The sequence below is a fragment of the Chrysochloris asiatica genome, unplaced genomic scaffold, assembly GCF_000296735.1.
Source record: "Chrysochloris asiatica unplaced genomic scaffold, ChrAsi1.0 scaffold00006, whole genome shotgun sequence".
Lineage (NCBI taxonomy): Eukaryota > Metazoa > Chordata > Mammalia > Afrosoricida > Chrysochloridae > Chrysochloris > Chrysochloris asiatica.
Window position 1 is genome coordinate 24,309,583 of NW_006408524.1, and position 13,395 is coordinate 24,322,977.

At 35.0% G+C, this 13,395-nt stretch overlaps 1 protein-coding gene across 2 annotated transcripts in view; it reads right to left on the reverse strand.

Annotated features, from left to right (window-relative positions):
• TAX1BP1 (Tax1 (human T-cell leukemia virus type I) binding protein 1) overlaps positions 1–13,395 on the reverse strand; it is a 75,949-nt gene that overhangs the window by 52,630 nt on the left and 9,924 nt on the right. For both annotated transcript variants that reach the window (XM_006832183.1, XM_006832182.1), the window contains exons 2-4: positions 12,232–12,334; positions 9,472–9,659; positions 5,457–5,615 (exon numbers count right to left, since the gene is read on the reverse strand). In XM_006832183.1, coding sequence (XP_006832246.1) covers positions 5,457–5,615; positions 9,472–9,659; positions 12,232–12,334 — 450 coding nt within the window. The remainder of the gene's footprint in view (positions 1–5,456; positions 5,616–9,471; positions 9,660–12,231; positions 12,335–13,395) is intronic.

A 13,395-nucleotide genomic window follows, 5' to 3' on the forward strand; every position in this document is an offset into this window, starting at 1 on the left:
AGAGAGAGAGAGAGAGAGAGAGAGAGAGAGAGAGAGAGAGAGAGATTCCAAGGAGCGGGCTGGTGAGTTTGAACCTTTGAACCGCTGACCTTACGGTTCAAACAGACCTTGTATTCCAGCACATTAACTCACAGCACCACACCAGAACTCCTTAAGAAATTTATGTTTTCTTAAATTTCTGATTCCATATTTTCCCCACTTAAAAATCTATAAGCTAACACTATAAATTGAAACCTACAATTATGAACATATATTCAACTTTTCATAAACTATTTATTCGTATATAAATAATGGGTTTACGTGTATATATAATCAGGCAGGAATCCTGGTATGGCACTGTGGGTTAATGCACCGAACTACAAAGCCATTTGAACTGCAGGGCCGGCAGTTCAAGCTCACCAGTCATTCCTCGGAAACCCTATACAGGGTCGCTATGGGTCAGAACCAACTTGACAACACTTAACAACAACAACAACAAAATCATTCAGGATAATGTGCTGGACCTCAAGATCAGCGGTTCCAACTCACCAGTTGCTCCTCAACAGTGTCACTAGGAGTCGAAACCAACTCATTGGCACTTAACAACAATATTATGTTTCACATTACATTACATTAACTACTGTTTCTACTGTTGCTGTTGTTGTTGTTAAATGCCTTTGAGTCAGTCTCGACTCATAATGACCCTGGCACAGAGTGGGTTTACAAGGAGCGGCTGATGAGTTTGAAATGCCAACCTTGAGATTCAAACCAGCCTTGCAGTCCAATGCCTATCCTAAATCACCACACCAGGACTCCACTGCTTCTACTCGGATCACTGATAATTACATCACAGCGCACAAGTTAAGATAAATGCCTAAAGTAATGTTCTTAATATTCTCATCTGTATGATTCACAAACTAAAAAACTTAAAATTCACAAATACGGGGGTGGGGGGTGGGGGGAATCTGTAAATGCATAAATAAAACACATTTCTATTTAAAATAGACATTCTGTTTTAAACAAATAATTTTAAAAGTTAAAAAATGTTTTATCAAATCAGTTACAATTAATTTACTCATGAAAACTTACTGGAGTCTGAGTTTCTGTTTTATATCTATAAAAAAGAAGATAATTAGGCTGCTTCTGGAGACCTGGGATGGAACAGTAGGATAAGCACTGGATTGTTAACCTCAATTCTGGCTGGTCAAACCCACCAATTGCTCCTTGAAAACGCTACACAGGGTTGCTATGAGTTGGAAGCAACTTCACTGCACTTAACAACAACAAAGGCCTTTTTCTGCCTATTCATAAAACAGTGAAAAATCAAATGTGATCATGTATACAGAAGTACTCTTCGATGAAAAGCTATACATCAAAGGAAGCATTAAATTAAGACAAACTAATTTTGTTAAAAATTTTTTTTTTAGTTTTCCATTTAAAAACTACCACCCATACATGCTTAACAAAAACAGATGAGAATTGCCCATGTCAATTTAAATGTACAAAGCATTATACAGTATTTTTAAGTAACTGTAATTTACAAAAAGCTATGTCAGCGCAATTGTTCACCTTCAGGAGGAATTTCACTTTAAGAATCAAAGACATGAAAGTTACACCTCCATGAGAGCGCATATCACAACAGTGATCAGATACATTGGACTGGTTTTACTTTTGCTCAAAACAAATTTTGCCTTACTGAATTTGCTAACACTAACAAAAACTGTTTTACAAAACAATGCTTTTCAGGTTCCAATGCCATGATGCCAAGAAATAAAATTCCTTTCAGAAAATATTGCTTAAGCATTGAACTGCTAACCATAAGGTCAGCAGTTCAAATTCTCCAACCACTCCAAGAAAAAAAAGATGAGGTTGTCCATTCCTGTCAAGATTTACAGTACTAGAAATCCTATATAGGGTTGCTGAGTCAGAATTAACTCTTAAGATTTGGTTTTGATTTTTTTTGGCCAGAATTGTTATCAATATACAATTGTATCTTATCTGTATATCTTATCAAGTCTGACACATCTCCCTATTTGTCTTGTGATCTATAATTGTGTGTGTAAATATATTTGTTGGTATTAAGTATATAGTTTCAAGGAAGTCTATGTTGTTGTTGTTGTTAGGTGCCATCGAGTCGGTACTGACTCATAGTGACCCTATGCACAGCAGAACGTATTACTTGCCCAGTCCTGGGCCAACCTCACAATTGTTGCCAGGCTTGAGCCCACTTATGCTGGTTTTTTAATTTTTAGGACTTTGCCTTTTCCCTCCAGATTACAGTTATGCCTTTTGAACATAAACTTGAATGCTACGATTCCCTCTGATGATTTATGTGTAACCTCAATGAATCCAAAAAAGAAAAGTATGTAAGACTTGCAAGATATAATGAGGATGAATTTGTGATTCATTATAAGTTGACCTACAGATACAGCAGTTACTTCATCTTTTTCATTCAGTTGCTTATGAATTTTCTGTGGTTTATTTTCCCATAAAATTTGTCTATTAATTACAACATCAAAAGCTAGTCTTTGCCTGTAGACAGACAAACGTAAGTCTTTGCCTTAAGGAGAAGTACCTGAATTAATTTTGTAGCCTCACTATAGTAACAAGAGATCATTTGATAAAACTAAAGAATATACATACACACACACACATATATATATATGTATATGTATGTATGACTGCTAACCATGAGATTGACCGTTCAAATCCACCAACTGCTCCAAATCTATACATGGTTGTATTTAGGAATAAATGATAGGAAATCCATTCCTCTTAGATGACACTTTGTATTTCAGTACTTCCCCTTGGTGATTCTCTAGTTAATCATTATGAAAAACAATGCCTACTTAACTTTAGTGAGAATCTACTATGTATAGAATACCAATTTAAGTCTTTTAATAGAATACCAATAGAAAAATTACTTCCAAATACTTCATCGTATCAGAAAATATGCCCCCAAGCAAGATTAACAGCAGGGAAGAGGTATCTTCTAAGTTTAATGACTGTCATCAAGATTTAGGGTCTGTCATAAAAACTTCTTCTGAAGAGCTTTTCTGGGCACAAAGGCCACAGACTCCTACAAGTTTTGCTTCATTAATCTCCTGACCTCAGTCTACCATTTTCTCAGCCACAGTCTGTTAAGAGTACATTTTTGCCTTGTCTGTAGCACTTAACCCTTTATAATCTGGACATGACAGAGAATCTGACTTTGTCTAAATCTCAGCTGATACCCAACTGAACCAGAGGTCTGACCTGAAGACAAGTACCTTCATAGACAGAAGGACTGCTATTCTGCCATTCCTATTTTCCCAATCATCTAGTTGTCTCTGGATTTCAAGGTTAAGAGTATAAAACACAAAGCCCATATTTCAGAGTATTCTTGATCTCACAGGCTCAGTACATGATGTAATGGGGATTTTTCATGAGTTATCCCAACTCCTCCCTGCTAGCTTATAATAAAGTAAAAAGAAAAAGACTGGCATTCCACTTTGAAAAACTGCCAAATACACACGTATGTAGTAAGAGAATTATGTATAGAATGAAAGTTATAATTAAGTCCTAGTTTGGCACTGTAGGATAAGCACTGGACTGCTAATTTAAAGATCGGGGTTCAAACACACCAGCCACTCCTAGGAAACCCTACACAGGGTCACTGTAAGTTGGAACTGACTCAATGGCACTTATCAACACACCAGTACCCCAATATTTGTTATGTTGTTGTTACATACTGTTGAGTCTGTTCTGACTCAGAGCATGTGGCTGGTGAGTTCGAACTGCTGACCTTGTGGTCCAGTGCTTATCCTACAGCATTATACTTGCTTTAAAAGTTAAAAAAAAAAAAAAAAAGTTCCTTAACCAAATGAAGTGCAAATGATTAGCATGCTAAATGCTAAATGGTTGATGAGGTTCAAGTTCACCAGAAGCATATATCCAAAAAACAAAACCTGGCTTTTTTTAAACTTCTAAAAATCAGCCACTGAAAATCTTATGAAGCATATGAGATTGCCACAAGGCAATCTAATAACAACTGGACTACTGGACTATCTATAGTCTACTATAGGATACTAAGAGTTCTCCAACATTGGTGATTTTAAACTAAATTGATTTTAAACTAAAAAAGACAAACATAATGAAGAGATTAAAATGGTGGTTACGAATCGGGCTGCTAACCTCAGGGTCAGCAGTTCAAAACTACCAGCTGTTCTGTGGGAGAAAGATGAGGCTTTCTGCTCCCATAAAGATTTACAGTCTCGGAAACCCTGTACAGGGTCTCTCTATAAGACGGAACCGACTCCACGGTACATAACAACAACAACAAAAAAAAAAAATTCTAAAAGACATTTATAAAGAGATTTTGCAAATGTACACGTTGTTTGATATTTTGTTTACCCTTTAGTCAAAAGTGTGCTATATCCTCAAACAAATAAAACAAGGCAAGATAAATATTTTCAGAATTTAAGCCCTGCTTATATATTTATTATCTCTGTTCAGACATGCAACACACAACCACAACACTAAAACAATTATTAATCAATTGCTCTAAGCCCTGTTGGACAAAAGAATAATGAAAAAAGATGCTACTCGCAAGGAACAAAGGTTTACTCCTGTCAAAAGATATAAGCATATCCAACTAGCTGTACTGCAACAGAGATTGTGCTACGTATTGTACCTGAATGTTAAGTTTTGTCACAACTAAACAATTATGTTATGCCCGTGAAAATATGAAATAAACATGTCAATGGCTAGTGTTCAGTTTCCAAATTAAAAGCATTTGCAGCAATACTGTTTTCTACTTATATTTCTGTTTTACTTAGCAAGAAAATATGTGTCAATTTTAATTAGGTGGTTTAAGAAAAATAGCATTTCTCACAAGAAGACTTTCTAAATTTTATCTAATACTAACTACTTCTTGTCTCAATGATTCCACTTTTTTGACATTTTGATTACTTTAGTCTATGTTTCCTTTACACAGTGTCTGTTGTTGTTGTTGCTAGGTGCTGCTGAGTCGGTTCCAACTCATAGCAACCTAGTATAGGGTTTCCGAGGAGCGGCTGGAGCTTGAATCTCGGAACTTGCAGTTCAAACAGATGTTGCAGTCCAGCTGATAAAATCACAGTGCCACTCCAGGACTTCTATTATCATTTAAAATAGCATTTATTTCTATTATGTATCAATGTATTTCCAAACAAACAAACAAAAATCACATATTCTAGAATTAGATGTAAAACATCTGGAAAGAGTTGTCAGGGACTACCTCATCAAGTCTGGTACCAAATGTCTTATTAAAGTATTTTAGCCATTTTACAGCATAAAAGAAGCTGTGGCTGAAGGTTAACAGGAACTGACTGACCTATTCTTATTTGAATATCTATCTAAATGCTACTTTTTCCATAGCTGGTTTTAACCCACTTTAATTGGTTCAGTTCTTAGAAACATATTATCAATTCTAGTCATTTACATAAGACACAACTAACCTTTTGCTCTACTTGTAACTGATCACATTTTTCTTTCTCATGGTTAAGTTCACTTTCCATTCTTTCAACTTGTTCTCGAAGTTGTGTAGTTTCTTTTTCCAGAACTGCAATTAACTTTAACAGTTCTTCTTTTTCTTTCATTATTTTCTCAATTTTCAACTGTAAAACAAAAAAACAACCAATATTTTGATCCTCAAATACTTCACCACAAATTCCGTTTTCCATTTCAAAAATAATAGTTACAAAATTCAAAGAAAGAACTTCCACGTTGTACATACTTCGTTTCAGTCAATCTCTTCAGGTCCTGGTTGTAAAAATTCACAAATAAAAAAATTCAGCCTACTTTTAACTGGGCATAAAAGAAAACATTATAAAGTATAAAATAAGAAAAATTTATAGTAAGACTGTTTGTAATCATTTTCCAAAACACTAAAAGCAAAACACTAAAAGTTTCATAAATGAATTATTGGACTTTTTAAAATCCCAAGTAATAATAACCAGAGAAGATTTCAAAAGGAAAATTTTAATCTCTTGATGAATATTAATGTATGACTCTATAAAGAACTCATTCATGTGTTACATAATGTATCCATCCTATTCCTATTAAAGTTTGGTTCTTAAAATAAGGTACTAAGGAACAGTTTCTATATACATTTGTTGTTGTTATATGCCGTGGAGTCGGTTCCAACTCATAGCGACCCTGTACAGGGTTTCCAAGGCTGTAAATCTTTACAGGAGCAGAAAGCCTCATCTTTCTCCCATGGAACAGCTGGTAGTTTCGAACTGCTGACCTTGCAGCTAGCAGCTCAATTCATAAGCACTATGCTACCAGTGCTCTTCCCTCTCTATATATATTGATCTCTATTTAAAAACTAACACAAATTATTAAAAAAGCTAAGAAGAGATGCAAAGGAAAGATTTCACAAGGGAGGCATATTCAGTTGGGAAAATGATTTCAGTTGGAAAAACGAAAAGTTTTCCCAAGATTGCATCTCAAATCAGTTCCCGAGGGCCAAGCTGATTAAATTCTAAAATGAATTCTAAAATGACACTGATAAAAGGTAAAATGCTAAATTTCTTTAAATTTTATTTTAGAAGAATGGCCCTTCTACCTGTTCCATCAGTTGTAATAAAAATAGCAGGAATGAGTACTGTCCAAGAGAAAAGCTTCATTTGGCCATTTAATACCTTACCTCTTTTTTTAAAAAAAGTTTTTAGGTAGACTACATTATCAACCTCATTATTAAATATGACATACTCAATAAAGTCAACAGAAAATTATAAGCAAACAAATATACTAATCATAAAGGTTACTATTATTAATTTAGCATTAAATTTTGCTCTAAAGTTTCTGTTGTTACGTTGATAAGTGTTGCTGAGTCACTGCTGACTCACAGCGACCCTGTATAGGGTTTCCAAGAAGTAGCTGGAAGATTTGAACTGCCAACCTAGAGGTTAGCAGCACTTACTCTTACAGTGCCAGTGCTAATCCTACAGCATAATGCAAGGACTCCAAAAATGACAGCCTAAAAATCGAGACACATTTTTGACGGTAACGAAATAGAAACATTATAAGATAACCAATTTTTTCCAGTGACTTTTTTCTCATATACTTGGTCGAGAATTTACTAAAGCTGTGGCATTGCAAGTTAATGTGCTGGACTGAAAGATCAGTTTGTTCAAGTGCACTAGCCACTCCTAGGAAGCCCTGTAAACGGTCACTATGAGTAGGAACTGACTCAGACTCAAATGTAATTATCAGAGTCCTGGTGCAGCACTGTAGACAAGCACTTGACTGCAAGGTCAGTTTGAACCACAAGGTCATCAATTCAAACTCACCAGTTGCTCCTTGGAAACCATATACAGGGTCGCTAGGGGTCAGAACCAATTTGGTGGCACTTAACACACCACCACCAGATAATCTGGTCAACTGCCCATGTTACTCCAAAATATTGTCTACAGCTTTTTGAAACATCTAGGATCCAGTCATGGTTCACACATTGCATTTGGTTATGTGAGAGGGCTTCAAAAACTTCATGGAAAATGGAATTAAAAGAGAATGGACTTCTTCCACAAACTTTTTGAAACCCCTCATATATCATTAATCACTTTTAATGTCAACAATGTTCCAGATACTCTCACATAAGCACTAATTTTTACAGTTTTAGACAGTATCATTAAGATTTTAGTGACTATGGACATACAAAAGAGTCATCAAAATTGTTCAGAAAAAAAAATATCTTACCTCACAAATGTTAACCTAAGAGAGAGGAATTTTAACTTTCTTTGTAAACTACTTTTTATGGGATAGGAAGAACTATGTCCCATTTTATATGAAGAATTACAAGAGACAAGGATGCCAAAATATTTTTTCTGTTGGGAGGCCTTGAAATCAGGGTGGTCTAACAAGTATTCAAACAGCTGCAATAGAAACACTGACTGCATTCTTTTTAAGAGCTGGGCCTGTTTCACCATCTTTGACTAACTTTCAAATACCAAGCTAAAAACCTTGATCACCAAACGGTTGTCACCAAAAATGTTTTAGTCACTCTATAAAAGTTACATTTCTTTAAGATAAGGAAGGAATTTCTGGAAAGGAAACGAAATGATATGGAACAATTCACAAGGGAAAAAAAGTCACTGGTTCCATCTAACCATCTTAGATTGATTGTATTATACAGGGGGCTTTAAAAAGTTTATGGAAAAGTTCCATTATCTTTTAATTCCTAGTTCTTCACAAACTTTTTAAAGCCCCTCCTATCAATAATGTCTTATCTTTTTTTTTACTCTCATTTCATATAGGTAAATAAAAGATGTAAAATATTTACATGAGAAATAATCCATCTGACTATAAAAAAGAAAAGCAATAGTGACCCACCATACTGGTGTGGCACTGTAGGATAAGCACGTGACCATGACCACAAGGTCAGTTTGAATCACAAGGTTGGTGGGGTTCATATTCACCTCAGAAACCCTATACAGGGTCACTATGGGTTGGAACCAACTCAATGGCAGTTAGCAGCAACAATATATACTAATTAACCAAAAATGTATATTGAACCAACTGACAGTAATTTTTCTTATTATTACAACGTAAGATACTACATATTGTTGTTGTTGTTATTGTTATGTGCCGTGGAGTCGGTTCCGACTCATAGCGACCCTGCACAGGGTTTCCGAGGCTGTTAATCTTTACAGGAGCAGAACGCCTCATCTTTCTCCCGCGGAAACGCTGGTAGTTTCGAACTGCTGACCTTACAGTTCACAGCCCGATTCGTAACCACTACGCTACCAGAGCTACTACATATAGTAGGATAAAAAATACTGGGAAATGTTATTTTGAAATGAAAATATAAAGAATGTGCTCTACTTTCTCCAACAATGACTATCACATCTGGTATTATTATTAGACCATTTATAGTAAATTTACATTTGAACAAATGTCACAACCCCATAATATTTAGAGAAAAAATAATAAAGCTTTTTATACCATTTCTTTTTATAATTATGGCTAATCCTAGTTTTTTCATTTAATTGGGTAGAGAAAAGAATCATTCTGAAAAACGCTCAATCTAAATTATGATTGTCATGCTTGGGACAGAATATGCACATGGTGTGGTCAAGTTCATGTTCACATTTGATTACATTTTGTTACTTTAGGCCACTTTCCCAACCAAGCTTCATCAACAGATTAGACTACCAACTAAGAAGAAAAGTAAAGAAAGCTTTAGGTTTCAATTCTTTCTATTGGTACTTACTGCATACCTACTATGCACAAAATAACGACTAGGTCCTGTGGATCGTCCCTGTCACAGTAGAATCAATAACGTAATTGTTATCAAAAGATTTTTAGATTGCTTCAAAAAAGACGTTCTACGTTTATTATTTTAATTAAAAAATCATTTGATTTCTATGGAAACTCTTTCATAACCTGAAAAGTCTTAAATGCCAATCAACATGAACTGTGGTTCTCAAAACTGTCAATTAACGACTACATCTCAGTATCAATACCAACCTCAAGAAGGCCAGCTTTTGTGGTCACCACCAACATGTCAGAATTTCCTTCATCCTCCATAGTAAGCAATTCTTCAACTGGAGAAGCAGCTCTAAATTGGAAAGGTGTACTTGCTCCACGAATTTCACCCTTATGGGTGACATAACAGAATTGATAAAATTCTCCATCATCATTTGGAAGGTAATATCCTAAGAAAAAGACAACAAAAACCAAAATTATTAAGTGGTTAAGTGCTCTGCTACTAATGGAAAGATCAGCAGTTCAAACCAAGCAGTCTCTCCTCGAGAGAAAATACGGCAACAATGTGCATCTAAAAAGAACACAGCCTTGGAAACCCTCTGAGCCGTTCTACTCTGCCCTACAGGGTCACTATGAGTCAGAAGTGATGGGACAACAGGTTTAGATGCTTTGTACTATTGTTTTGTATTATAAAATAAATACTCAATGTAATTTAACAATCCTTGCCATTTCCTATCATCCTTGACACTGTTTTAGGCACTTAGGATATGATATGGCTTTCTGGACATCTTTCATATATAATTATAACTATACTCTTGCCTTCTTTCCACAACATATTTTCAATTTTTTCTTCTCTTATGCTTATACTCTAGAACTATCTTTTTCCTTGTATCCTTACTAGGGCAAAACAAATTCATTTGTAAAAGGTAAGTATATAGTTTTCAAGAGGAAAGATGCTGGGGCAAGGGAAAAATAAATACAAGACTCTAGGTAGCTGATGTTTGGGGAAAGGGAAATATATGTCATTTAACATCTTCCCTACAATGTGGCACTCATTAACATACAAGAATGAACTCACAAAGGGACTATGATGTGCATGTGATATGTGTGAAGGCAGAACAAAAGATGAGGTTCACTGGTGTAAAGGAACTGAGCTTTGAAACCATACAGATCTAAGCTGGAATTCCAGCTCTAGCACTGTTATTGACATAACCTCCCTGAGCCCCTGTTTTTACCTGTAGAAGTGAAATGAAGCCACTTATTTATACCACCCAGACTTCTTGTTGTTAAGTACCATCAAGGAGCAGCTGGTGAGTTCAATCCACCAACTTTGCGGTCTAGTGTTTATTCTACAGAGCCACACCAGGACTCATGCTACCTGACAAGCAATATATGGCTAGTATGTGTTCCCTTTTTTGATTACTTTTCAACTGCTACTTTCTTTTTTCATTTTTGCTTGAGTATCCTCACTTAAAATTGATCTTCACATCCTCTCAAAATGGACCCCATGATATTTTTTGCATAAAAGGGAAAAAAATTGCAGCGTATACTCTGCTTTGCCATTAGTTATGTACACGCTTTATATCATGTCTAAAAAACACTAACGGCAGCTATATAAATCCTAGACTCCCCCAGTATCTTTCAAAAAGGAAGCATTTCATGAGTGAACATATAAAAATGAATATACTTACGTTGGATATTAGCATGTACCTAGAAACTAAGCCTGAAATTATTAATCACTGGATTTTATTTCTTTAAAAAACAATAGTGGTTTTTCCTTGGAAACAGGAGAGAAGGTCAGGAAAAATGTAAGATAAACCTGGAACATCTTGTGATACTTGAAAGTAAGGAAGAATTTCTTTAAAGAAGATCCTGAAGGAGTTCCCAATGGCTAAAGCTAGAACAATAAAAAAAGATTGCATTGCATTTTCCCACGTAGAATAAATACGCAAACGGGAGAAGGGAAAAACTCTTCATTAACAGGATAATTCCAACTACTAAACGGCTAAGAAATGAGAATAGCAACTCATCCTTGGACAAGCATACAGTAACTACTGCAATCAAGACTCAATGATGGATTATAAAATTGGTGGGTGTTTAAGTTTAAGAAACAAGGTAATTACATACTCTCAAAGTAGCTTCTCCATAAAATTAGTTAATTACAAAGGGAAATACATTAAATTTACACTGGCAAAACCCAGCAGACACCACCTTAACAAAGTGATCAAGGTTAATAATGAGAAGAAATGGACATCCTTTACCCTTGATTCAATGCATTGAGAAGGGCATAACTCCTATTCTATAGCATTCTTCCCAAAAATGTTTTAACCTCCATCTAATTCTGATAACACCTTATAGACCCCAAAATAAAGGACACATTTGTTGTTGTTGTTAAGTGCTGTCGAGTCGATTCCGACCCATAGAGACCCTATACAGGGTTTCCGAGGAGCAGCTGGTGAGCTTGAACCACGACCCTGCAGTTCAACCGGCTTTGCAGTCTGGCACATTAACCCACAGCGCCACAAAAGGACACATTACCAGAAAAAAATTGAGTGATAACCAAATGGAATTTAATTTCTAGACTGGATTCAAGAACAGAAAAATTATTAGTGAAAAACCAGGTAACATTTACATAATGTTTATACTTATTCAATACTGCTATTATCAATATTAAATTTTTTCTTTGCAAATGTATTATGGTTATGCAAGATGGTAACATTAAGGAAAGCTAGGTGGAGAGTATACAGAAATTCTTTTTTTTACAACTTTTTTTTGCAACAACAACTATTTTTGCAACTTTTCTTTACATCTAAAATTATTCCAAAGTGAAAAGCTAAAAATAAAGTACTATACAGATTCATATGGCAGTGACTTTTTAAAGGCTCTAAAAATTACCACTCTCCAAATATCTACTACTGTTTAATACATAACAAATTACTTCACAAATGATAGCATTAAGATAACGCATTTTTTAATGGCATGCAGACATCTAATTTTAAGTTCTGAAGTTTTCAGGTTTACCTTGAAATGCTAGAACACAATTGACTGTTGATCCTTCAACATAATGTTCAGGCATAGGGGACCATAAAAATGTGTAATAATCACGAGCAGTACTCCAGCCAACCTAAAGGGAAATAACAGAGAATAGGGAGATTGTGAGTAAATAGTTCAATAAAGTTCTATTAGACTGCTATCTTATAACATTGTATTTTACTGCATCCTAAAGTTAAAACATGCACTTAATATGTTTACACATCATGAGTATTTTAAACAAGCATGTCAAATTTCATCATGATTTTTTATTAAGCTATAACCTAATGCTATAAAAATCTACATAAACAACAGCAGTTTCTATCTTGAATTAAAACATAATTTGAGAGCAATTTTTTGTTATCTGTATTTTACAACAAAAAAAATCTAAATGCAATTTGATAACCAATTTCTCAAAGATTAAAATGCATATGGTCAAATATAAAACTTGATTTCATTTATAACTCAAATTTAACCTTGTTTTTGTTTTTTATTAAACTATTCCCTTCCCCTCACATCCACTAACCAAACTCCACTAATCTAATATTTAGCAAGTCTCACCTGAAGTCAATTTGTAAATGTTGTGAAAAAGACCTTTAGCATTTAGTACCAAAATGCTTATATGAACTTATGCCCCCACCTACTGCTAAAACTTTTTCAATTTACAGCATAAATATATACATTACATATTCCTTGATCTGCACTTCCCAGGTGGACTATACTGTATTAAATAATGAATATAAGAGATGCTTAAAATAGGCACAAGGTATCCACTTGCCAATAACATTACAAGAAATGATTCATCAGTCACAGGTTTAGTTTATATACATGTTCTATGATTCTGACAGATTTAGTACTGTTGTTGTTGTTAAGTGCCATCGTGTCGATTCCAACCCATAGTGACCCTGTATAGGGTTTCTGAGGAGCAGCTGGTGAGCTTGAACCACCAACCTTGCAGTTCAAACGGCTTTGCAGTCTGGCACATTAATCAAACCAAATAGCAAAAGAACCTGAGTGGGTTTTAGTCCCTTATGGTTGTTGCTAAGTGCCATTGAGTCAGTTCTAACTTACAATGTCCACGTGTAGGGTTTTCAATGCTTTAAATCTTAGCGAGAACAGAAAGCCTTATCTTTGGACTCTAATTATGGGTTGTGA